We start from the raw sequence: 25,641 nt of genomic DNA, 5'->3' as shown, positions 1-25,641 counted from the left end.
TTTCTGAAGTTCCTTCTGGAACACAGTATGGTAAAAATAAATAAATTCCATATGTATGGAATATCGGTATGCTATCCTTTTCTTTTTTAAGGCCAACAACTGCTTGAAATCTTCTATATCTCATCACACCTATTAGAAACAATTTCTTCATCATCTAGCGAAACCAGACCATTCTGTGGCACTCACGGAAGTCTGCCTTATTTGGTTATTTTGACCTATGTTTCATCTCCCCTCGTTAGAATGTAAACTTCTGGGAGACTTGATTAATACATGAGTCATATCATAATCTCACCCAATGCCTAGCATAGTGCTTTTCATATGACAGGTATGCAGTAACATTTTTGAAAGAGTGAAAATATCCAAGTCACTGTGGAAAACATCCAAGTCACACCTGAAAAGTGGGTCCAACCTCCTACGGTTTGCAAAATAGCCAAGAGTAGACAAGTCTCAGCCTTGATTGGTTAAACAACCCAAAAGGAGGAAAAAGAAAACAAGCAAAATAGTATGAATCACCCATACACTGGATCATTAGAAAACAAAAGAGTATGTTATAATTGATTTATTTAGAGGTTATGGCTAGGCTGAGTAAGATTTCTAGGTGACCTTAACTTAGTACTGGGGGAAAGAAAATTCAGCTAGAGAATATTAGAATAGAAGGAGAAACAGCTGATACTGTCTAGATAGTCCTAGCTGAAATGGAACTGTGGCAATTACCCAGCTAATAGAGTCTGGTGCAAATAATCAAACTGGAAGTATTAGGCCTTGAAAATCTACCTTGTGTCTGGTCATCAGAAAATTGCCAAATATTTGCTTTATTAAAGAGTCTGAGAGTTTGCTTGGAGAGGAAATAAAAGTTCTTCTGAAATTTCAAGATCAGTAAATATCATCCATCTGTTCCCTCAAGGCAAAGCAGAAGACATCACAATCTGTTTCAGAGGTTTTGAGATTTTTTTTTTTTTTTCTTTCAACTTCTTCATGTTAAACAATTAGAAAAATACTAATCCTAGTCTCCTTTTCCATAACCCTCACTGGCATTTCTCAAATGTTCTCCTTGGGCAGACAATGACTGATGCCATATTGTGCATGGATAACATTGGGACATAAATCCCATTGAAGCTGGGCTATTTGGATTGAGATGTTAATTCACGGGCAGTCTGGCAGATTGCGGATGAGACGCCAATCTGTAAAGCAATTAGTTGCAGGAAATAACTGTTCAGAGTGTATGTGTGAAATCTCTGATGCCACTGGTGCACTGTAGTTGGCTGACTAGAGGCGCTTATGATTTCTAAAAGCTGGCTGTAAGTTTGGGTACATGCATACACAGATTGCATGCCCAAATGCTTCACTCCTTTGGAAAATAGAGCTCATAATTTATATTTCTGAACTATGTAAGTCCTTCTGCCATGATTCATCACAACTTGCTTGGTTCAAGATTCATTTGAGGGTGTCAGAGAAACATTTTCTCAATGTGCATCACAAATCAACACTTGGGGGGTGGGGCAATCTGACTCCCTCTGGGCCTCTTGAGTTCATGCTGGAATATTTTTCTCTCTATTCTGAGCCAACTGAAAGCATCAGTTATAGCTATAGTTGTGGGATCTCCATCTACCAGATTCTCCATTTAGAAATATGATAGGTTTTAGTCTCTGCATCTTACATTAAATCATGCCATATCCTTGATATCCTTGTTCATTTTTATTTCCCAAATGTTGTTTATAAAGGCATTCCAGAACTTTAAATAGGAAATTTGATTTTAGGAAGACAAAAATGCATGGCAGTTTAATCAATGGCTTGGTTCAGGGGTGGGACTGATGCCAATGATTAAACTACAAGCATTTTTAATCTTCCTAGAATCAAATCTCCCATGTTGAAGTCCTGGACTCAGTCCTAGAAGCAGAACTGAGACCATGTTGAAAGAACACAAAATCTCAAGTCAAAACACCTGGCTTTGTTTCTACTTGATAAAGCCACCCCTGAGCCACAGCTTTTTCATCTGTAAAGGTAGGATATCTTTCCTTCCTGTATCAGGGTTGATGTAGCATACTGTTAAAGGCAAAGCCTGATGATGGTGGTGATTTTTAGTTTCGAGACAAACCTAACTATGATTCTACAATTATACCTCTCACAATGAGAAGAAAAAGAGTTTTAGGAATACCAACTTATATTCTAGTATTTGCAGAGTTCATTTGTATATTCTGATGAGATATAGATACCTTAGCTGTTTTCTTATCATCAGTCTTTGCGCTCTGATCAATAACTCTTGTTGGTATAATTTTCCATTACTGTCATCCTTTATCTTCCTGGTTCATAAAATTGGTTATTTATTCTCTGTGAGCATCCAAATGAGAGAAAGGTAGTAGAAGAAATTTTGTAACATGAGAAATATTGGCCCACTAATCTTGAGCTATTTGACTTTCGAAACATCATTTAATCTCCCTGAGGCTCAGTTTTCTTATCTGTAAAATGGTAAGTCACAAGGTATAGTTGAAATGAAATAATTACTGTAAAAGTATTTTGTAAACTATAAGATGTAATCCTATAAACACACATTTTACATAGATCATTCATCTTGGATCATAGTTTACCAATAGGTTAGATGGTCTTTAAAGGTCACTTGGAGCCATAATATTCCATACTCCTTTCAAAATTCAGAGACTGTCCCTATAACCACAGGATAACAGAGAAACATAGCCCTGCAGAAATGAGGGTTGGGAAGAGTATTGCTGCTTGGGGGCTTGGGAGTTAAGTCACCAATTCAGCTCAGTCAGGCTGAGGGGGGACTGAACACAGAGATCTGCTTCGTTCAGAAGCTCAGATAACCGAGTTGGGAGAAGGGTGGATTTGGTTAACTAGATGTGAATGTCCAAAATGATGATGCCACCTACGCTGGGCAAGCTGGACCCTGTGCCCACGTAGGTTGGGGAAGTTGCTTGGCTATGACTGTGTTCTCTAGGTCACACTGACAGGAAACCTATGAGGCTCCTGCTACTGCAGATGATTTATCACAAGGCACAGTCATTTCTGAAACTCTAACCACAGGAAAATCGTCAGCCTCTCAGGTGGTTAAATGGGAGCCTGTTATATTTCTAGTATTTCTTAGTTAAAAAAATTCACAATTTATAAGTTATATATGTTTATCTTTCATGGTTTTATAGACTCTGTGTGTCTTCTTAATTATCTCCATTTTGAAACAAATGGATGATACTTGTCCCTATGGCTGCCTATCTTTCGGTACTACTCCAACTCCTTTTAATTTTGTACAGTGAACAGAATTAAATGGTATTTTCTATATGAATATGAGGATAAGGTAATATTTTCTCCTTTGTTTTAAATTCCTATCTTGATCATATGAAAATATTGGCCAGTATTTAGTCCACAGGGATAATTTAAGTCAATGTCTTTAGTAGACAAATAAGTACAATTCATTTTCCCATAGCTCAGAGCTCCAACATCCTACAAATCCATTTTGGCCTATTTTCTGCTAAATGCATTGCTCTGCAGGAATACATATGGGCATTCATTTAGTTTTATGCCCAGTAAATAGGTTTTTCAAATCTCCCTCAATTATCTAATAAGTGTAAGGTCATCCTTACCAGAGTAGCAATTTTCCTAGAAAACAATCAGAGCATTCTGTGGGGTCTGGAGAATAATCTGAACAATTTTTCTAGAAGAAAGGGGGTATCTGGGTGGTCTAGGGCCCTGGACCATGGGAATCAGGGGAGTGGTTTCCTTCAAGACTCAGCATTTCTCTGGAGATGCTGGGGCCATTTATCTTAGACACAAAATCCTAAGTAATCCCTCAGAAAGCAAATCAGTTGCACTAATCAGTTTCATTTGTTCTAAATACTTGAAAATTATTTTTAGTCAACGTCTGTGATATCACTGCTCCTCAGAGCTCCAGTTTAATATAACTGTGGTATAACTTCACATAGGTTATGAAGGCCAAATCTAAACCTTTAACCTCTGCGCTATAATGACAGAGACATAACACAGTGTTGTCCTCTCCCTTTCTGTCTCTATTAATGGCACTTCAATTAAGGTGTTTTTTTTTTTTTTTTGAGAGTACATTCCAAAGAGAAACTCTCAAGCTGGTGTCTAAATTTAGCCCACATGATCAATACTGACATCTAAATTAACTCCCTCTTTCCAAGTGTCAACAGCTTCCAAGTCAATATTTCCTGCTCCACCAACTTCCATCAAACCCCGAATGCCTTCTCTGAAACTGGATTCGATGACTCCCTAAAGAAAGAGCCCACACTGACAAGGAGAACAAGTCTGTTTAATGAGGCATAATGGCTTAACGGAACAGCAGCCCCTCGGCACCTGCAAGGGCTGATATCCGCTGCCAAGGCCTTCGTGGTTTCCTAAATGCTGATCTCAGCCATCCAGTACCATTTTGAACTACAATCCCCCATGTGTCATTCTTGCCATGGTGAAGAGAAGAAGGAATTTTCTCATTCTAGAATTTTCTCTTCTGGAATTTGAAATTCCAGAAGAACTTTTTTTTGCTCTATAATTCATGAAATACTGAATGGGAATGTATGCAATTAGTCAAGCCTGGATGATCCATATTTGGTTAATCTACTTCCCCACTTGACAAACTACCTATCATCCTTTAGCTCTCCATCCTATACAGAATGTATACTTGGAAAGTTAAAAATTCATTTCATTTCCATTTTCATCACAGTCAAGAAAAACATAATTAGAAAGTTGGCTCTACTATGAATTCTGTAACAAAAATAAATAAAAAATAAAGAATGCAAACAAAATTATATGATGTTGTTCTTTCACTAAGTCATGTCCACCTCTTTGCGTACCATGCACTGCAGCATGCCAGGCTTCCCTGTCTTTCACTCTCTCCCAGAGTTGGCTCAAATTCATGTCCATTGAGTTGGTGATTCTATCTAACCGTCTTATCCTCTGTCACCTCCTTCTCCTCTTGCTCTCAATCTTTCCCAGCAACAAGCTCTTTTCCAATTAGTTGGCTCTTCAATTCAGGTGGCCAAAATATTGGAGCTTCAGCTTCAGCATTAGTCCTTCCAATGAATATTCAGGGTTTATTTCCTTTAGGGTTGACTGGTTTGATCTCCATGAAGTCCAAGGGACTCTCTAGAGTCTATTCTAGCACCACAATTTGAAAGCATCAACTGTTCAACACTCAGCCTTCTTTATGGTCCAACTCTCACATCCATATATGACTACTGGAAAAACCATAGCTTTGACTATATGGACCTTTGCTGGCAAAGTGATGTGTCTGCTTTTTAATAGCGTCTAGGTTTGTCATAACTTTCTTTCCAAGGAGCAAGAGTCTTTTAATTTCATGGCCACAGTTACCATCCAGTGATTTTGGAGCCCAAGGAAAGAAAATCTGTCATCGTTTCCACTTTTTTCCCTGCTATTTGCCATGAAGTGATGGGACCAGATGTCATGATCTTAGTTTTTTGAATGCTGAATTTTAAGCCAGCTTTTTCACTCTCTTCTTTCACCTTCATCAAGAGGCTCTTTAGTTCCTCTTCATTTCCTGCTATTAGAGTGGTATCATTTGCATATCTGAAGTTGTTGATATTTCTCTTAGCAGTCTTGATTCCAGCTTGTGATTCATCCAGCCCAGCATTTCACATGATGTACTCTGCATAATATAAGTTAAATAAGCAAGGTGCTGATATACGGCCTTGTTGTACTCCTTTCCCAATTTTGAACCAGTCCGTTGTTCCATGTCTGGTTCTAACTGTTGCTTCTTGACCTGCATGCAGGTTTTTCAGGAGACAGGTAAGGTGGTCTGGTACTTCCATCTCAAAAATTCAATTAGGAATAATTTTCCTGTTATCCAGTTTATTGAGATGACCATGAACAAAGAGCAGAGGAGAAGTCCCAGGTCTGGATTTAGGAGGCCTGGGCTCAAGTTTCAGCTAAGCAGCCACAAGGCCCTGGGAACACTCATCTTATAGTACCTCAGTTCCTCATTTGTAAAGTAAATGTACACCACTCTCTCTCATGGACTTTTTCTCCTAAATTGAGATCACAAATGAGAAAGTACTTCTCAAAGTACTTCTCATAAGAAAGAAATTACTATCATTGCTGCCAAAAAAGATTCAGAATTTGAATACTCATCCCTATTCTGGGCCTGCTAGGATTTCTACCATGTCATCACGAGTAACATGTCTCTCCAGACAATTAGGTGTGACCCCAGGATAATTAAACTGAAAAAAACCTGGATGGCAGTGCTGTGACCTGGCTTTGCTTAGGGCTCAGTGATGTCACTGGTGCTAAAGATGAATCTTTAGCACAGAATGTGAGAACTCAGCACTGATTGGAAAAGAAGGGGAGCAGAGAAGGTAATTTTGCACATTATAATAAATACTATATAATAACTATATAAGCACAGGCATTAACAAGGACTACCCTGAATAAAAGGGACCAAGAAATAATTATAAAATATATTTTTGTTCCCTGTGCTAAATTGATAGACTTAAATCTAAAAGTTCTAGTGGTTACTGAACATGATATTTTGGGCGGGGCTCTGCCTAGAGGAAGCAGGGGGAACGGGTTGATTGGGAGAGTCTGGAGCAAAAGAAGCAAACAGTGAAGTGCTGTGGGGTCTAGCCTGCCAGGAAGTCCTCCTGGACATGGGGAAGGTGATGGCGAGTTCTTTCTTCAGTGTGACCTTTGTCTGGTGACCTTGCTAAGCTTCAGTGACTTCCTCTGAAAGGAGAGTAATGTTTGTTTCAGAGAATGGTTGTGAGGACTGATCAAGAGATAGGTATAAAAGGTCTATGACACTCAATAAGTGGAACTATAATTATATTCGGATTTCTTCAGTCCCACTTTGTCTAAATAGGAAGTCACCAATCATTATGCTGAAAATTCCCATTTAGTCTGTTTATAATATAAATATATAGTATTTTTAAAATGTATCATTGGTCATTGTGTGTATGTTCCTATAAATCCCTAGGAATGGTACAGGAATATCCTTTAGAACAATAGATAGTATCATGTCTCATACAGGTAAGAACTCTTTAAAGTTGGCTTTAACGTGGCGAGAACATTTTCTTATAAAAACCACAAACATACGGAAAAGAATAATGGGAAGTGAATGATGGCTACCACTTATTATCAAGAATATGTTAGGTCCTTACTAGACACATAGGTGCCCCCAAATTAATCAGTCTGGCTCTAAAGCCTGAATATGTCTATTGATAAAGGCTTTGCCTTTCCCATGAACTCTATGCAGGATTGAGGACAGAAAGGAAGAGAATGGATTCAGTGACTGAGGACAACTTGGAAAAGCCCTGAGAAGATGTTCTCCTTAGATTGTTATATGCCGGAGAAATCATGGGTTTGTAAGTCTGAGCCACTGGACCATTAGATCTATTTGTTAGAGTCAATAGACGGCAGACTAGCTTTCAGAAGCTAATACAACCATTCCTTAACTTACCTATTCCTAAGTTCTGGTCACACCTGAGGCTCTGTATGCCTTACCCAATACCAGGAGCAGGCCCAGACCAGACTCAGCCACTGGAAAGCCCAGGCTGAAGGTGGAGGGCCAGGCTCACCTGTTTGACCTCGGCCTGGAGGTGCCGCAGTTGGAGGCACTGCTCAAGTCGCTTGTGGGTCTGCTCTGCGTTGAGCTCCAACTCATGCTGTTTCTCATGGAGAAACTCTAATAGCTCTTGTACCTGGGCTGCCAGATCAATGTCTTTTTCACAGATTAACTCAATCCCTGATTAAAACAAAATGTAAACAATTAAAAACCAGGTAGTACAGTAAAGACTACATTTCCTTCAGCATGCATATGAAAGCTGGAATTCAGAAAGACGACACCAGTACCCTCCCAACCTCTGCATATCACTCTGTGAAAAGGGATAAATCACCATATGGGCCTTTGAGATGCTCAAAGCATACCATCTCTATTGGATTAACTGATCCTTTGCCAGGGAACAACTCTTTAACAGATGATCAGCTCCTTACCAACTGGAGTCAAAGAGGTGGCTTACTGGAGTCCATCCCCAGACAAGACCACATACAGCAGTCCTTACTGGGTGGTTTGCCAACACCCAGAATGTTCACAACCAAGCCTTTGGATTACATTGGGAAATACAAAACAAAGCCCAAAAGACGCTGTCTCAGGAACTTCTGCCAAAGGCACACTCTCTTTCAGCTGGTCAGATGCAATTCATGATTAGAAGCTAAATGCATTCTGAAGAGAATAGTTGGCCAGTGGTAATTTTATTAGTCAACTACTTAGGTTCCCTAAAAAAGCACTCTTAGAAATACCTGCTAGCTCTATTGTTTATCAAATACAGGCAAACACGCCTGATAACCATACCCCAGCAATATCACAGGGGTACTGAGTACTTGGCCTTCTCAGGTGGTTCAGCAGTAAAGAATCCACTTGCCAGTACAAGAGACATGGGTTCAATCCCTGGGTGGGGAAGATCTCCTGGAGAAGGAAATGGCAATCCACTCCAGTATTCTTGCCTGGAGAATCCCATGGAAAAAGGAGCCTGATGGGCTACAGTCTATGGGGTCGTAAAGAGTCAGACACGACCGAAGCGACTTAGCACACACTGAGTATTTATCCGTTTAGAAAAATCATCACACTAAAATTGTGCCCACAGGAGAGTTTGCTCATCCTTCTACTGATTCAAAGCATTAGTAAGCCCCACCAGTCACCAACAAGGGCTCCCAAAGTTTATTAATAAACTGCCAGTCACCTGACTTTGAGGGGAGACGAATCAACACTCACCAGGCAGAAGCTGTGGCTCCACTCCTTGTGTAAAACCCCTCACCTCCCTGTCTTATTTTTTTGGAGTACCTCTCCCAGCACACATGCATGCGTGTGCGCACATGCGCGCACACGCACACACATACACACACACACACTTTCTCTCTTCTCCAAACCAGAGCTCCTATTCACACATTATCACCAACAGGCCTAAAGTAGCCTTTCTCCAACAGATTTCTGCTTCAGCAAGGGTCACTAAGGAACTCTAAGATGGAGCAAAGGCTCTGCCTAGTTATCAAGGTCCTTCTGCCCTCTAGTGACTTGACTGTGATTCCTTACTTGCTGTGATAGAGCACACGGAATGTGTGAAGCCTGTCCCAGATCAGAATCCTGATCTTGGCAAGTTACCTAAGCTTTCAGAGACTTCACTTTCCTTATATGTACAATGGGATTTTACATAGCCACCTATCTCAGGAGCTGGTTGGGAGGATTCAATGAGATAATATATAATATATATATAAGTATCTAACATATGATAACAATAAACATGCTTTGCTCCTCAGTCCCACGGCTTTCCTGGTTCCTGACTCAAGCTTTCAACTTTCTATCTTCTGACATTCATGTCTTCTTGGCTCCTATCTTCATGCAAGTTGAAATATTTCTTGATTCTTACTGTCCAGCTATTTCTGATTCAGCCCTGCTCAGGTCCTTGGCTTTGGGAAAATCCTAACTCTGGATTGCTTGCCTCCTTCTGATCCCTGACTCCACCTGGCTCCTCAGATTCTTTTTTTTTTTTTTTTAACTTTTATTTTATTTTTAAACTTTACAATATTGTATTAGTTTTGCCAAATATTGAAATGAATCCGCCACAGGTATACCCGCGTTCCCCATCCTGAACCCTCCTCCCTCCTCCCTCCCCTACCCTCCCTCTGGGTCGTCCCAGTGCACCAGCCCCAAGCATCCAGTACCGTGCATCGAACCTGGACTGGCGACTCGTTTCATACATGATATTATACATGTTTCAATGCTATTCTCCCAAATCTCCCCACCCTCTCCCTCTCCCACAGAGTCTATAAGACTGATCTATACATCGGTGTCTCTTTTGCTGTCTCGTACACAGGGTTATTGTTACCATCTTTCTAAATTCCATATATATGTGTTAGTATACTGTATTGGTGTTTTCTTTCTGGCTTACTTCACTCTGTATAGTAGGTTCCAGTTTTATCCATCTCATTAGAACTGATTCAGATTCTTAATTTTGTCCAGATCCTTTCCCTGAGCCCATATCCTGGAATCTATGACCTGGTGCAGTTGTGGTCCTGATACTGACAAACAGAATCCCAACTACCATGAAGTTCAGGGTGCCAAAGTATAGTTACTTCCATGGAGATCACACTCAGAGAAGCCCCAAAATCTCAGTGTACAGCCACATAAAAAAATCGCCCTTTTGAGACTCCCCCCTCACTCTGACTGACAACATCAGAAATTCATCATCGCCACCACCAACACAGTGGCCTGATGCAGTGGGAATGTATAAGGAAAGTCTATACATGTGAAGGGAAATTCAGTTCTAGAGCCAAAAATAGTGTTTTATATAAGACAATATGGGAGAGTGGGAGATTTTTTTCTGGTGTTACATGTAGTAATTTCAGTATCTTTCCATGTTTATTTTTTCTGTTGGTTTCATAATTCTAAGTCCCAGGTCCTGAAAATCTGTATCTGTGGGAGACAGAGAAGGGAATGGCTTGTTCTTTTGGCAGTCAACTCCCTCCACTTACTATTTTCAATTACCAAGAGGATGTGGTAGAGCATCACTTTGACTGAAATAAAAAAAGATAAAAGGAAAATTTCTACCTTTGCATTGCTAGGCATCATGGGATGACCCTTGACTTCCATGTTTACTTCCTAAAAATGTAATATAAGATTCACCTGCAGAAGTAGATCCTTGCTTCCAGCCACAATGCAGATGTTTTTCCATTTCATTTTCATTCTGCATGCATCTCTGGTGTTTAGTATGCTGGGCTTGGGCTAAGTGTCTTTCTATGGGAAGCCCATGGCTCACATCTGCCACATCACATGCAAATGGGCTATCTAAGCCTCGTACCTCATCAAAGGGGCCAGCCACCTGCTTAGAACACCATCTAGAACCTGCCTGCCCTGAGACTCCAGTCCTTCATTTTCATTAATTTCACTTGATTTTTTTTTAATGAGATGAACAGGAAATAAAATGGGTGAAGACAATGCCTATTGCATTTCTACACTCAACAACTCATCACATGAATGAAGTGAATGGGAGGAACATGCAGAGTTACTCCAGCAATACCTAGAAGAACAGAAACTCATGCCTCTTTCCTGGTGCCCACAAGCACACTGACATGAGTCTCAGCTAATACCCATCAACTGGTAAGCAGCATCAATCAATAGCAAAGAGTATTTTCGTGTATTGACATTACTCCTTTCAATCTAATCTGAGGCCTAATTGTCTTCCTTAGGGGCTCTCCAGAGATGCAATAAGATGTTTGTCTTTTCCATCAAGTAATGAAATATATTCATACTGAAATAGTTTGTCAGCCTCTCTAGAGAAAGCTGTATTGAAATTTCTTTCTGATATACCTCCACAATGTCCTGCAAATATCCTTGTGTCAGAACACTTCCATTGAGGTCAGTTCCTTACTAACTTGTCTGTGTCCTCACAGTAATGTAGGTTCCCTGGGGCCAGGGCCATTTCTATTTCATGTATCTCAGCTTCTTTAGGACCTAGCACAGTGCTTGACACATAATACTCCCAAAATACCTGTTTAATGAACACAGGGGCCTCTTTAGGAAGAACTCGGGTAACCTGAGAGCTCTGGGGACAGAGTTAGGTTGGAATGCAGGCTCTGCAACCTATTAACAGTGAGGCTCTGGGTTCCAAATCCCCTCTGAGCCTGTGTAAGATGGGAATCTGAACATTGAGTCCTCGGGATTGTTATGAGGACTAAGAGAGATAAGGTAGATACAGGGCCTGGCATTTAGTAGGCTCAAAAACACCCATATCCCCACATTTTCCTTTCCCTTGGGGGAAATTATATTCTGTGTTGATTACTGATGGGACTATTGAATGACTTATATAAAATGTAAATAGAAAATCTTACCATCAGATGTTTATGAGCTTGTTCAAAGTATAGAAATGATGATTTGGATGCTACTAGACTAGGCTCTCAACTTTGGCTCACATAAGATTCATCTGGAGAACTTTAAAAGTCACCATGTCCTGGCCACAGCCCAGACCAATAACAGCAAAATCTCTATGGGTAGGAACCAGGCAACAGGAATTCCCACCTTAAAGTTCTCAGGGTGATTCCAACGTGCAATGAAGATTGGGATCCACTGGATAAGATGAAACAATGGTCAGCGATCCAGGGACAGAGACATTCCTCAGGGTACACTGAGTTACCAGACCGTTCAGCATAGCAATTACTTAGGGTTCAAGCCCACAGTTAGTAATAAAATGTTATTTTGTTTTCCTTTGCTGCCAGATTGAGAGTATCACTTTAATTTCCTCATGGAGAGAGGAGGCTGTGGTCTAGGGTAGAGTTAGGTATTTCTGGCTATGCTGCCCATACTTGTAACATGTTTTTCAACTGTTTGTATGTTCTTTAAATATCTGTGTCTGCCTCAGATAGAGAACATCTTCTTTTCTCCTCCCCCCACTCCTCTTTCTGTGTCACTACCTCAATTAACACCCAGTTCTGAAATTACAAAGTCCTTTAATCAGGTTTTTAGATGAGTATTTTCAACCCTGGCTATATATTAGAATCACCTGGGAAGTTTAAAAAATCTGGGCTCACTCTAGACCAATTAACTAAGAATCCCTGAGGAGCAGGATCCAGACACTGGTATTTTTAAGAAGCTCTTCAGGTGATTCCAAAATATGTAGTCAGGCTGAGAACCATCATTTTACATCAGCTTCTCTTCCCTTCCTCTCAGAGCCGCATTCCTTCACCCCAGAGTAGCTTACATTTTGGAAGAAGACAGGCCTTTTTTTTCCTTTTACAACATAAGTACAATTATTTGTGGTCCATTATTTAAGTGAACTCCGGGAGTTGGTGATGGACAGGGAGGCCTGCTGTGCTGTGATTCATAGGGTCGCAAAGAGTCGGACACGACTGAGCGACTGAACTGAACTGAACTGATTTTTATGTATATTGGTTTCTCCCAGACTGATGTTCACTTGATTAATTCAGCAAATGTCAATATAGAGAAATTGCTATGAGCGAGACATAACCACTCTGCTGGATGCTGGAAACGTAAAGAGAAGGAAGGAAATGACCCGCCCTCACACTGCTGGAGAAGCTACAGAACACAAATAACCCCAATAGAATTCAGTGTGAGCTACAGTATCAGTACAATGTACAACAGTTATCAAGCTTTACTGAACTCATACCAGGCTCATGTTTCACCCCCCTGGATGCTCACAGTGACTTCATATGGTTAGGATTCCTATAATTGCTGTTTTTAGAGGAAGGTGAGGCTTGGAGAGATTGGATAACATGCTCAGGGAACCCATGCAGTGGGAGGTATGATGCAGATTCCAACCCAGAAATCTCACCTGGCTGTACAATTAACCTCTATGTTCAAAGAGACGAGTGATCCTCACAACCTACTTTAAGAATTAATTTAAGTGCTGGGGCTGGGTTCTTCCCAAGCACAGTAAATTTTAAGCACCATTGCCACACACTCCAAAGAGTTTTCACTTAAAGACCTTCCATAAAGAGAGAACTTGATGCTTTGATTAAACCATGAAAGGAACATATGCACAAGATACACAGCTCTTGTCTTATTTCTAAGGTCACATGTAATAGTCGCATGGTCAGATAACATTAGGGAGACGAGCTGGGGCATAACCAGTGGGGTCAGTGAGGCTAAACCATGGCAAGTGAGAACTGAAAGGAAGTTTAAGAATGAAGGCCCACCTTCCACGCTAGACAGAAGAAGAAACTAAGGTCTACAGAGAAAGAATAGTGAATTCCAAAGTCAGACTGCTTGTTGGTGGTGCAGCTGGACCTTGAATTCTAAATTCTGCCAGCGTGTTTGACCCAGCATGACTCTTTCCAGAAAAACCTGCCACTTCCTAAGTTGAGGCCCAGTAGATAACCCTAAATAATGTGCTGGTAAAGAAAATGTTCCTATTTTGCCAACTATGTTTAAGGCTGATGTTGATTTAAGCAGAGGCTTTTGCTTTGGTTTGGGCTCTTAGCAAATCAGGTGGATTTAGTAGAACCTGGCTGAATGTTACAAAGTTCACACCTAAAAGTTAGTGTAAGGAAATTCCCTACTTCCATTTATTCCTATAAAAATCAAAGCATAAGCCCTTAATTAATTCAGCTTGGAAGGCTACATAGTAACCAAATTCTTCATTTTTCCAATTGTTCTTTTTCTGAGACAGCAGTTTTTTTTTTGTTTTTTTGTTTTTTTTTTTTTTTACCTCTAGTTCAAATATAATTCATTAGACATACAAGGCAAGTGCCCAACCTATTTGTTCCCTGAGTCCTGTGTCTCTGAAGTTCTGCATTCGTCAGCCACCCAGGTTCTTGGCAAGGCCCACTCTCAGTCCACCTTCAACTTCCACTCGCAGTCCCAGCTCCGGTGTGATGCTGCCCTCCCTCCAAGCCAGAGATGAGAGAGACACCTCCTCTGCAGGACAGGCACATGGCAGCAGACAGAGGAAGCTTCCCTGAGAGCCCTGGAACTACTTCACTGGAGCTCTCGTGGGCTATGCCAGGCTGAACAGCTAGCCAAGGAGGAGCAGGGAACAGCCGTCCCAGCAGAGAGGGCTGAAGAGGCCAATCAAGGCTCTTTTGACAAAGCTCATTTCTAGAACAGGATATGTGGGGGTGGGCAGCTCATCTGCCTGGGGTGTTTCACCCACTCAGCCCTCATGGTTAAGGTGGCCACCAAGCACAGTCGGTCTACAGGGACTGCTAGCTCCTGGCAGTCTTTCTGTTACCAAGGATATCTGGCTCTTGGACAGAGGTGCACTTGCCAAGGATCATACCAGCACCTTGCTCCTAAGTGCCGCAAGTTTTCAGGCAGATGAGGCTCTCCACCTGCGAGACACATCAGTACTGAGGGATGAACGGATAAGCATACCTGCAGAATTTCTCTGCACAGCCTCCTTCCTAGGAACTGTGTCTGCATTCTCTCATGTTTCCCTATCTTAGTTGGATAGCCAGCTATCTCGAGGATCATGAGGACAAGCTATAGGGTGAAACCTTGAGTCCAGACAAGGTTCTCCATCAGTTTTCCCCTTCTGTAATAAGGCCTTGAAAAGGTACAGCTGTGGCCAAGAATACCGCTTCTCAAACTTTAAAGTGCACATAATTTACTTGAAGATAAAATGAGGTTCAGATTCCTAAGTCTGGGATTCTGTCTTTCCAATCAGCTCTTGAGCAATGCTGGTGCTGCTGGCCCAGAGCCCACACTTAGAGCAGGTCCTAGATCAGCAGTCTTAGATTAGTGCATCAGAATCACTGTTGGGCCTCATGCCTGAGAGATTATGACGTGGCAGGTTCTGGGGATGGGCACCTGAATTTGCATTTCTAACAAGTACTCAGGTAATGCTGATGCTGCTGATCTGGGGACCACAATTGGAAGTTGCTGTCCTAAGGTACACCAGAGATATCAGCTGCTGTGATTTAACCTTCACGATAAAAAGCAGTGATTCTCAGCCCTGGCCGCACGGTGGCATCATCTGAGAAGGTTTTGCCAAGGCCCAAGTCCCATTCAGAGGTGCTAAATCAGAGTATCTGGGTATTGTCATTTTTAAAATAATCCCCAGATATACCACAAAGTGAATAAGGGCTCCTCCTGGAGCTGTGTGGAGCATGATCTGCACCCTGAAAACAGTGTCTCACAGACAGCTGCAGCCTGTTCACAACACAAATGAACATTCAAGGGAAGATAATGCTGATCAAAGTAAATAGAATTTACTAGATTGTCTCTCCTCCAGTTAGGAGTGAAGTTCCTTTGAATGCTTGTATGTCCCCTTTCAGGTCATTAAAAGAAGCACAGTACCCTAAAGTCAAGTTTGATTGCTAAGGTCTGTCTGACAATCTCATGATTCTGAATCAACAGAGACATGGACCAACCGTGTTTCAGAGAGTTGATGGCCTGAGCTCCTGCCTGCCTCTTCCTGGAGGACCTGGGGTGGTGGGGGTGAGGAGACCTGGGCTCTGGCAGTCCACTAGTTTTAGGCCCAGACCAATAACTTCTTCCTTCTGGACTAGGGAACCACTATGGCTCTCTCCAGCTCTGAGTTCAAAGGCTGTTCTGCTAAGTGGCAGCTGAAACTTAAGAGTCCATGCATTTGTTGGATAAACAACGAATAAATTCTAAATAGAAAAAGAAGTCTAGTCTGAGTAACAGCCATGTATTTTTTGAGAAGTTATAAAATTATATGACCTTGCCATAAATTTTGTCTGTACTTTTTACACTCACACACAGACCAGTGATAGGAAAAAAGAGGACTCTCGGAGGGCTTCACTGGTGGCTCAATTGGTAAAGAATCTGCCTGCAATGTGGGAGACCTGGGTTCAATCCCTGGGTTGGGAAGATCCCTGGAGAAGGCCATGACAACCCATTCCAGTATTCTTGCCTGGAGAACTCCATGGAGAGAGGAGCCTGGTGGGCTACAGTCCATGGGATTGCAAGGAGTTGTAACACTGAGAGGCATGGACTGGAGATGAGGAGTCAGCCCTGAGGGTGGAGGACAGGGCAGGAGAGTATGTGCAGGGGGTAGGGGTGGAACAGCAATATCTACACATCTGAATACAAGTCACAAGGATGGCTGATGGCATTTGGAGCCCCCTTGGTTTATTTCTCTAGAGCACCATGTTTGTAAATCTGTGCTAATTTCCATCATTGGTTTTTCCCATTCTCCCCACAGCACCACGGAGAAGGCAATGGCAACCCACTCCAGTACTCTTGCCTGGAAAATCCCATGGACAGAGGAGCCTGGTAGGCTGCAGTCCATGGGGTAGTGAAGAGTCGGACATGACTGAGCAACTTCACTTTCACTTTTCACTTAGATGCATTGGGGAAGGAAATGGCAACCCGCTCCAGTGTTCTTGCCTGGAGAATACCAGGGACAGGGGGAGCCTGGTGGGCTGCCGTCTATGGGGTCACACAGAGTTGGACGCAACTGAAGCGACTTAGCAGCAGCAGCCACAGCACCAGAAGAACCTGGTCCTATTCCTGTCTTTATGATAGCTAACTGGGAAACCTCAGACAAACAATTTCAGGTCTCATGCTTCAGCTTCTTTTTTTGTTTGTTTTTAAATGGTACAAAACTCTCTGTTTCTTGTACCTGTGGGAAGAGAATGAATGAGTGGAGTGGAAATGGCCCTTGGAGTTAAGCTGATTGATGTTCTTGTTTTCATCATCTCCCTGCTGGACACATAAGCACAGGACAGGTCTCCTACCTGAGGCCTGGACCTCCATGATGTACTGGTGCAGATCCTGGCCTTGCTGGATGACCTCAAAGGTCATGTTGTTCATGGCTAGCTTCCGCTCTGTGTGGCGCTGCAGCCGCTGTTCCGCCAGTGTTAGATCCTCCGTGTTGAAGTCATTCATCTGCCGAAGCAAATCCTCATTCCAAGCGTCGAGCTCTGCTGTCACCTGTAAGGGAACCACCGTCAGTGCAGCTTCACTGGTTCACAAGAGACAGCTATGTAGAAGCTCACTGATTCTGAGCCTTATTAACTAATCTAGGTCAGATCTGACTCTGCTTTGCATCTCTTTCCTGACCCCTAGACTACGTTTAAGCAATGATGCCAGGCACCCATGTATGCATGCCTTTAATAGGGTTCTCCCTGTGTTTCAATGTCTACAACAGCTACTTTGCTGCACACCTGGAACCAGCTATGCTCCAATATAAAATTAAAATGTTAAAAAAATTGTTCTCCCTGTGCTTTAGTGTCTACAGCAGCAGCAAATACTTAAATGATGACTTATGGTTTAGAAAGGTTTTGCATGCTCCATCTCACTCCACCTGCAATAACCTGAGACAGAGGCCGAGTGGAGATCTCTAGGTCCATCTCACAGAGAAAGCAGCCGATACTCACTCACACAGATGGAATGGTTTGCCCCGAGTTTACCCTACTCATGAGGGACACGACCGGAGGACATAACTCAGTTTCTCTCCTTACTGCAAACACTTAGTCCACCATACCGTAACTGTTGTTCTAAAGATCTCATCATTGGAGAAGGCCTCAGAAACTAAGTACTGAGCCTAACTTCAAGAAACAAACAGAAGGCTGGAGAAGCCCAGGCAATGACCGAAGGTCACATAATTGTTCAGAGCTGGTGTACACCAAACCCAGGGATCCTGATCTGGTTCCTGTGTTCTGGGTACAGGATTCTATTACTCACAAAGGGTGATGCCTGGTAATAGTGACTAAAGAAGGTGTAAATGTATAGCTTACCAGTAGAAATCCAAGAAGATTACACGCTATTGAAAGGCACACATGATTCTAATGAAGACTGAAGCATGGAATGAAGGGAGACTGCCCTACCATGGATTTGCTAATTGGTTATTGCTCTACAGTTTCAGTCATGTGATATGCCCTCATTTACTCAAATAAGTGCCTGCACCCGGAGACTGAATCCTACACTTCCTTAGGCTCGCTGCAATCAAACACACAGGAACAACTCAGAAGTACTTAACTGGATAATAATTCCACATGATACATAAATCAAACAAAACCTTTTCCAAAGTGGGTTTCAGGTGTGTTATCTCATGAAGTACCTGTGAATGGCACAGATAGTGTCTCTCTCTTTTCTGGGAAGAGGCAATGGAAGCCTCACCCCAGATCACACAGTGCAATTTGGTCCAGGCACCCTAAGCACACAGCCCAGAGACCAGCTTAGTGATTTTCATCATGCTGGCAGTCATCCCAGCTGACATGTGGCAAAACCTTCCCAGTTACCAAACACTGCTATCCAGGAACATCAGGAGACAAAGAGAAGGAAAGACCAGTCTGATGCAGCCTATTCACAATGGGAGATGGTGCTGTACCATGCTGTGCCAGGGCCACACAGACCCAGATGGGAAAGGCAAGCAGTCCCTCATGAGAGGCACAGGATTCCCACTCTTCGTCTAACAGTAAGACTTTCCTCCATTGAAAGTGCAATTACTGTCTTCGAAGCAGAAATGGGGCAACTAAAAATATTACCTTCACAAGTCAGACAGAGGAAGACAAATATCATATGATATTACTTATATGTGGAATCTTTAAAAAAAGGGTACAAATGAGCTTATCTACAAAACAGAAATAGAGCTACAGATGTAGAAAACAAACTCACAGTTACCAGGGGTTAAAGGAGGGGAGGCAAAATACATTGGAAGACTGAGACTGACACATACCCACGACTGTGTATAAAATAGATAACTAGTAAGAACCTACTGTACAGCACAGAGAACTCGGCTCCATACTCTGTAATGGCCTATATGGGAAACAAATCTAAAAAGTGGATATTTGTATAACTGATTCACTTTGCTGTACATCTGAAGCTAACACAACATTGTAAATCAACTATAGTACAATAAATTTTTTTTTTTTAAACCCTTCAGTGTCATGGGTTCTCACTTTATGCCCCTACCTCTTTGCAGGTCAACTAAGGGATCCACTGAGTTCAGCCCAAAACCTGGTATCAATTTATTGTGGGGAGTTCTTGGTGATTTGGGAATCAGCAGGTTGGCAGGCACACAGGTTTTTGTTATATCCTATCTTTGAAAAGCACTTCATTCTCTAACTAGAGAAGGGAGTTAAAATATAATTGTGGGCTTATAATTGTGGGCTTCCTTGATGGCTCAGTTGGTAAAGAGTCCTGCCTGCAATGCAGGAGACCCATGTTCAATCCCTGGGTGGGGAAGATCCCCTGGAGAAGGAAATGGCAACTCACTCCAGTATTCTTGCCTGGAGAATCCCATGGACAGAGGAACCTGGTGGGCTACAGTCCATGGGGCTGCAAAGAGTCAGACACAACTTAGCAACTAAACCACCACCAACTTATAATTTATAAGAGATAATTTATAGAATGAATAGAACTTTGTAGGCTAGGCCTATAACTGTTTTTCCTTCTTGTACTAAAAAAATTGAAGTAAAATTTGCATACAATAAGATACACAAATATTCAGTTCTGTGAGTTTTGACAACTTTAGATACCAGTGTAACCGCCACCAAAAACAAAATACAGGACCTTTCCATCACCCTAGGGACTCACCCCTTCCAGTCAGTTCCTGTCCACTGCCTTCAGGTACTACTTTCTGATTTCTATCATCACAGATTCTTAGATTCTGTATAAATGAAATCATACAATGTGGACTCTCATGTCTGGCTTCTTGTGTTCAACACACTGTATTTAAGATTCAGTTGTGCTGTATCTGTTCATTCCTTGCTGCTGCTGAGTACTGTTCCACGGTGTAGAGACACCATGATTTTTTTTACCAGCCCTCAAGTTGATGAACTCCTAGGTTGTTTTCAGTATTTCGCTATTATGAGTAAGGCTGATGTGAAAGACTTACACAAGTCTTTTGTGGACACGGCTTTTCATTTCTCTTGAGAGTCACTTAGGAGTGTGACTGTAGGGTCATAGGATAAGTATATGCTTAACATTCCCAAGAGGAATTTCACATTCCCTGTGAAAGTTACAGTTGTTCACCATCATTTGGTACTATCAGTCTATTTAATTTTAGCCATGCTAGTGGGTGTGAAGTGATATCTTATGACTTTAGGTTGTATTTTCCTGATGACTCATCATGGTGAGCACATTTTCATATGCTTATTGAATCTACTTTTAGAAAGTGTCAAGTTTTTTTTCTCATTTTTCAGAACCTAGGTTATCTTTTGATTATAGATTTGTTAGAGTTCTTAATACATGCTGGATATAAGTCATTTATCAGATAATATATGGGAAAGAGCCCAAACAAAATTTTTAGTCCATTTCCTTGCCTACAAACTTAAGGGAAGTAAGAATAAGACAAGCATGAAAGAAAGAGTCTTTTTCTTTACATTTCTTTTTCTTAACATTTTAGCTTTTGCTTTGTTTTCATGAAACTGAGTCAATGAAGAAGCTGTTTGTTGCAGGAAGACCCTAGAGAGGTCCCGAGCCATGAGTCTGTGGAGCGGAAAGGCAAGTGCCAAGAGTCCTGATCAGCGCAGAGCAATGATGAGGTGCTTTAGCTGTGAGAATAAAGCTCAGAGGTCTGGTATCTTGAGAATCTGAATCCAAACCAAATGTGAAATACACCCAGGATTCTATATCTGGTGTTTCTATATTCCTTCCTTCCCCTTCTCTACCTACACTACCCAACCCCATTAAGCTGAGGGGCCCACGTCTGAAATGAAGCCTGAAGAATGAGAATTTCAAGAAGCTACTCAATGCAACAGCCTGACTTCCAAGCTTTGCTCCTTGGGTCTACACATTCTTTACTATCTCTGTGGCTGACCTTTCCCAACCTCCAAGAACTGAAGCCCAGAGCCTTGAAATAGTCTGATTTATGTATTTCAAATGATGGCTAGAGTTTAATTATTTTCTTTCCTGAGTATTTTCTGTTTCCTCAAGGAATATTCTGTTATTGGCTTCCCCCTCTCGACCTTCTTTCTAGGGCACAAGGCTGGCACAGAGCAGGGGTTCATTTTTTAAGGGAAAAAAATTTGTTTTCAAACCTGAAGTTCACTTTACTGCTAATGAACAAACATAGCATTCTAGCCCCATCTCATGCTGTCCTGTTATGTGAACTAGGCATGTGGCTTACTCTCTGGTGTGAGAAGTTGCTCTGCCCTCTCCAGCCACCTTCTCTGGTCCAGCAGCCCTGAGACATCCTTGTTCCTCCTCCCAGTCTGCTCAAGTCCTCACCACCCTTCAAAGTCAACTCTGGCATAGAGTTTCATGACAACCCCCAAAACCTGATGTTGTTCTCTGGCTTATCTCATTACACGGGACAAGGGTTAATTTGCTAGTACAGAAACAAAACCACGAAAAGAAAAACCTGTCCGGTGGACTAATCCAGTGATCTAACTCCATTTGGAAAGGAAACCTGGAAGAATTTGTTCTGGGCAGAAACTAAGGCCTGAACCAAATGAGTGAAAGATGGAACATAAGGTACCCACAGGACATTCAGCTTTCAATCAACCTATTTTTCTTTCTCCTTCCACTCAATTAGCTCCATCTCAGCTCCTGGCTCACTCAGTTCCTCTCTTGGCTCTGATGGCCACTCTCTGCCTCGTTCTTCTGAATTAATTGAAGTGTTAGGATATGATGACCTCTTTGAGAGATACATTGGCAGTGTTTTCTATTCTAACAATTATCTACTCCAGAGTCACAGCCATAAGGGAAATCAGAGAAAAGAGCTAAACAGGCATTTAGATAGGATAAGAGGCAGTGGGAAATGGGAAGGCACTTCAAAAAGAAGCCCAAAGCTTTCCTGCCAGATGAGATTCACTGAATCCAGTATTCTGCAGCCCAAAATTGACTCCAGGGACTTGGTTTAGCAGTGGCCTTGGGCTCTGTTCTCAGAAAGCCCTCTTCTTTGGCTCCTCTCATTTTCTGGGTCCTTCCCAGTAGTTATGGTAGAGGATACTTTCTCCCCTCACCCCCAAGTGTCTTAAAGAAGATATTTGACCCTGAACTGTGTATTCATTATGGGATAGACAGTATTTTACCACAACCTTCCCAGGTGGCACTAGTGGTAAAGAACCCACCTGCCAATGCAGGAGATGCCCGAGACAAGGGTTTGATTCCTGGGTGGGAAAGATCCCTTGGAGGAGGGCATGGCAACCCACTCCAGTATTCTTGCCTGGAGAATGAATCCCCATGGACAGAGGAGCCTGGCAGGCTACAGTCCATAGGATCGCAAAGAGTTGGACATGACTGAAGCAACTGAAGAATCCCAGGGACAGGGGAGCCTGGTGGGCTGCCGTCTATGGGGTCGCACAGAGTCAGACACGACTGAATTGACTTAGCAGCAGCGGCAGCAGCAGAAGCGACTGAGCACGCAGTGTTAAGCATTTGATTCTCTTTTCTTTCATCCTCATAGCAGCTCCTCACAGCAACAACATGAGAAAACCAAGGCACAGAGAAGTCGCATCATTTGCCTCAGGGCCTCGGAGCTGGTGGAGGCGGGACTGAGCACTCAACTCCGAGGCCAAGAGCTCTTAACCACGGTGTCATATCCATAGAGCTGGTATAAGAACCATCTTCAGGGTGTACTTTTTAAATTTTTATCACTTCAGAGAAGTGCCTGTTTAACCTTTCCTCTGTTTTCTTCTCTAAAAAAACCTTCACAAACTCATTGTAACTCCATTTTCTTCACTTCACATGAACTTTTAAAATTAATCATGTGCTTTGAACACATCAATAAATTGTATGTTTGTGGCTTTATATAATGCCAGGAATAACTTACCCTTTCAAAAAACACACAACCTTCCCCTAGTAAGATATTTGTGTTAAAAAGTTTGGTAAATTTTAAAAATTGATTCTGAGAACTTATATACTTAAAAATATAGTTTATATATTTAAAGTATACTGAGTACTTATACTCAATATAAAGGTCATATTAATCTAACTGGAATTCTTTGGTCCCTCAGAAGCCTTTGGGGCTTCCCTGTGGCTCAGACAGTAATAAATCTGCAATGCAGGGGACCTGGGTTTGATCCCTGGGTTGGGAAGATTCTCTGGAGAAGGGCATGGCAACCCACTCCAGTATTCTAGCCTGGTGGGCTACAGTCTATGAGGTTGCAAAGAGTTGGACAGGACTGAGCAACTAACACTTTCACTTTTATTTTCAGGAGCCTTTGCCATGAACAGGATAAACATCTGCAATCTGGCATTGGGGTGTGAACACTGGGACAAAAGTTGTGGCAAAGAGAAGTGTAATCTGCCCTCTGCATAGGCACATTCTCTTTATGGCAAGAGCAAACGCCTGTCTCTCTCACAGCAGTTACATGAACACTCAGGGATCACCTAACGGATCAGATCAGATCAGTCGCTCAGTCGTGTCCAACTCTTTGTGACCCATGAATCACAGCACGCCAGGCCTCCCTGTCTATCACCAACTCCTGGAGTTCACTCAGACTCACGTCCATTGAGTCAGTGATGCCATCCAGCCATTTCATCCTCTGTCGTCCCCTTCTCCTCTTGCCCCCAATTCCTCCCAGCATCAGAGTCTTTTCCAATGAGTCAACTCTTCACATGAGGTGGCCAAAGTACTGGAGTTTCAGCTTTAGCATCAGTCCTTCCAAAGAAATCCCAGGGCTGATCTCCTTCAGAATGGACTGCTTGGATCTCCTTGCAGTCCAAGGGACTCTCAAGAGTCTTCTCCAACACCACAGTTCAAAAGCATCAATTCTTTGGTGCTCAGCCTTCTTCACAGTCCAACTCTCACATCCATACTTGACCACAGGAAAAACCATAGTCTTGACTAGACAGACCTTTGTTGGCAAAGTAATGTCTCTGCTTTTCAATATGCTATCTAGGTTGGTCATAACTTTCTTTCCAAGGAGTAAGCGTCTTTTAATTTCATGGCTGCAGTCACCATCTGTAGTGATTTTGGAGCCCAGAAAAATAAAGTCTGACACTGTTTCCACTGTTTCCCCATCTATTTCCCATGAAGTGATGGACCGGATGCCACGATCTTCGTTTTCTGAATGTTGAGCTTTAAGCCAACTTTTTCACTCTCCACTTTCATCAAGAGGTTTTTTAGTTGCTCTTCACTTTCTGCCATAAGGGTGGTGTCATCTGCATATCTGAGGTTATTGATATTTCTCCCGGCAATCTTGATTCCAGCTGTGTTTCTTCCAGTCCAGCGTTTCTCATGATGTACTCTGCATATAAGTTAAATAAACAGGGTGACAATATACAGCCTTGACGAACTACTTTTCCTATTTGGAACCAGTCTGTTGTTCCATGTCCAGTTCTAACTGTTGCTTCCTGACCTGCATACAGATTTCTCAAGAGGCAGATCAGGTGGTCTGGTATGCCCATCTCTTTCAGAATTTTCCACAGTTGATTGTGATCCACACAGTCAAAGGCTTTGGCATAGTCAATAAAGCAGAAACAGATGCTTTTCTGGAACTCTCTTGCTTTTTCCATGATCCAGCGGATGTTGGCAATTTGATCTCTGGTTCCTCTGCCTTTTCTAAAACCAGCTTGAACATCAGGAAGTTCACGGTTCACATAGGGCTGAAGCCTGGCTGGGAGAATTTTGAGCATTACTTTACTAGCATGTGAGATGAGTGCAATTATGCGGTAGTTTGAGCATTCTTTGGCATTGCCTTTCTTTGGGATTGAAATGAAAACTGACCTTTTCCAGTCCTGTGGCCACTGCTGAGTTTTCCAAATTTGCTGGCATATTGAGTGCAGCACTTTCACAGCATCATCTTTCAGGATTTGGAATAGCTCAACTGCAATTCCATCACCTCCACTAGCTTTGTTCATAGTGATGCTTTCTAAGGTCCACTTGACTTCACATTCCAGGATGTCTGGCTCTAGGTCAGTGATCACACCATCATGATTATCTGGGTCGTGAAGATCTTTTTTGTACAGTTCTTCTGTGTATTCTTGCCATCTCTTCTTAATATTTTCTGCTTCTGTTGGGTCCATACCATTTCTGTCCTTTATCAAGCCCATCTTTGCATGAAATGTTCCTTTGGTATCTCTGATTTTCTTGAAGAGATCCCTAGTCTTTCCCATTCTGTTGTTTTCCTCTATTTCTTTGCACTGAACACTGAAGAAGGCTTTCTTATCTGTTCTTGCTATTCTTTGGAACTCTGCATTCAGATGTTTATATCTTTCCTTTTCTCTTTTGCTTTTTGCTTCTCTTCTTTTCACAGCTATTTGTAAGGCCTCCCCAGACAGCCATTTTGCTTTTTTGC

At 42.2% G+C, this 25,641-nt stretch overlaps 1 protein-coding gene across 31 annotated transcripts in view; it reads right to left on the bottom strand.

Moving 5' to 3' along the window:
- KALRN (kalirin RhoGEF kinase) overlaps window positions 1-25,641 on the bottom strand; it is a 689,644-nt gene that overhangs the window by 277,884 nt on the left and 386,119 nt on the right. For all 31 annotated transcript variants that reach the window (XM_019956772.2, XM_019956779.2, XM_070800327.1 and 28 more), the window contains 2 exons: window positions 17,188-17,383; window positions 7,554-7,720 (listed from right to left, as the gene is read on the bottom strand). In XM_019956772.2, coding sequence (XP_019812331.1) covers window positions 7,554-7,720; window positions 17,188-17,383 — 363 coding nt within the window. The remainder of the gene's footprint in view (window positions 1-7,553; window positions 7,721-17,187; window positions 17,384-25,641) is intronic.

This window comes from Bos indicus, chromosome 1 (assembly GCF_029378745.1).
Source record: "Bos indicus isolate NIAB-ARS_2022 breed Sahiwal x Tharparkar chromosome 1, NIAB-ARS_B.indTharparkar_mat_pri_1.0, whole genome shotgun sequence".
Taxonomy (NCBI): Eukaryota; Metazoa; Chordata; class Mammalia; order Artiodactyla; family Bovidae; genus Bos; species Bos indicus.
The sequence above is the reverse complement of the archived record's forward strand: the minus strand, read 5'-3'. Positions and strand labels throughout refer to the sequence as shown.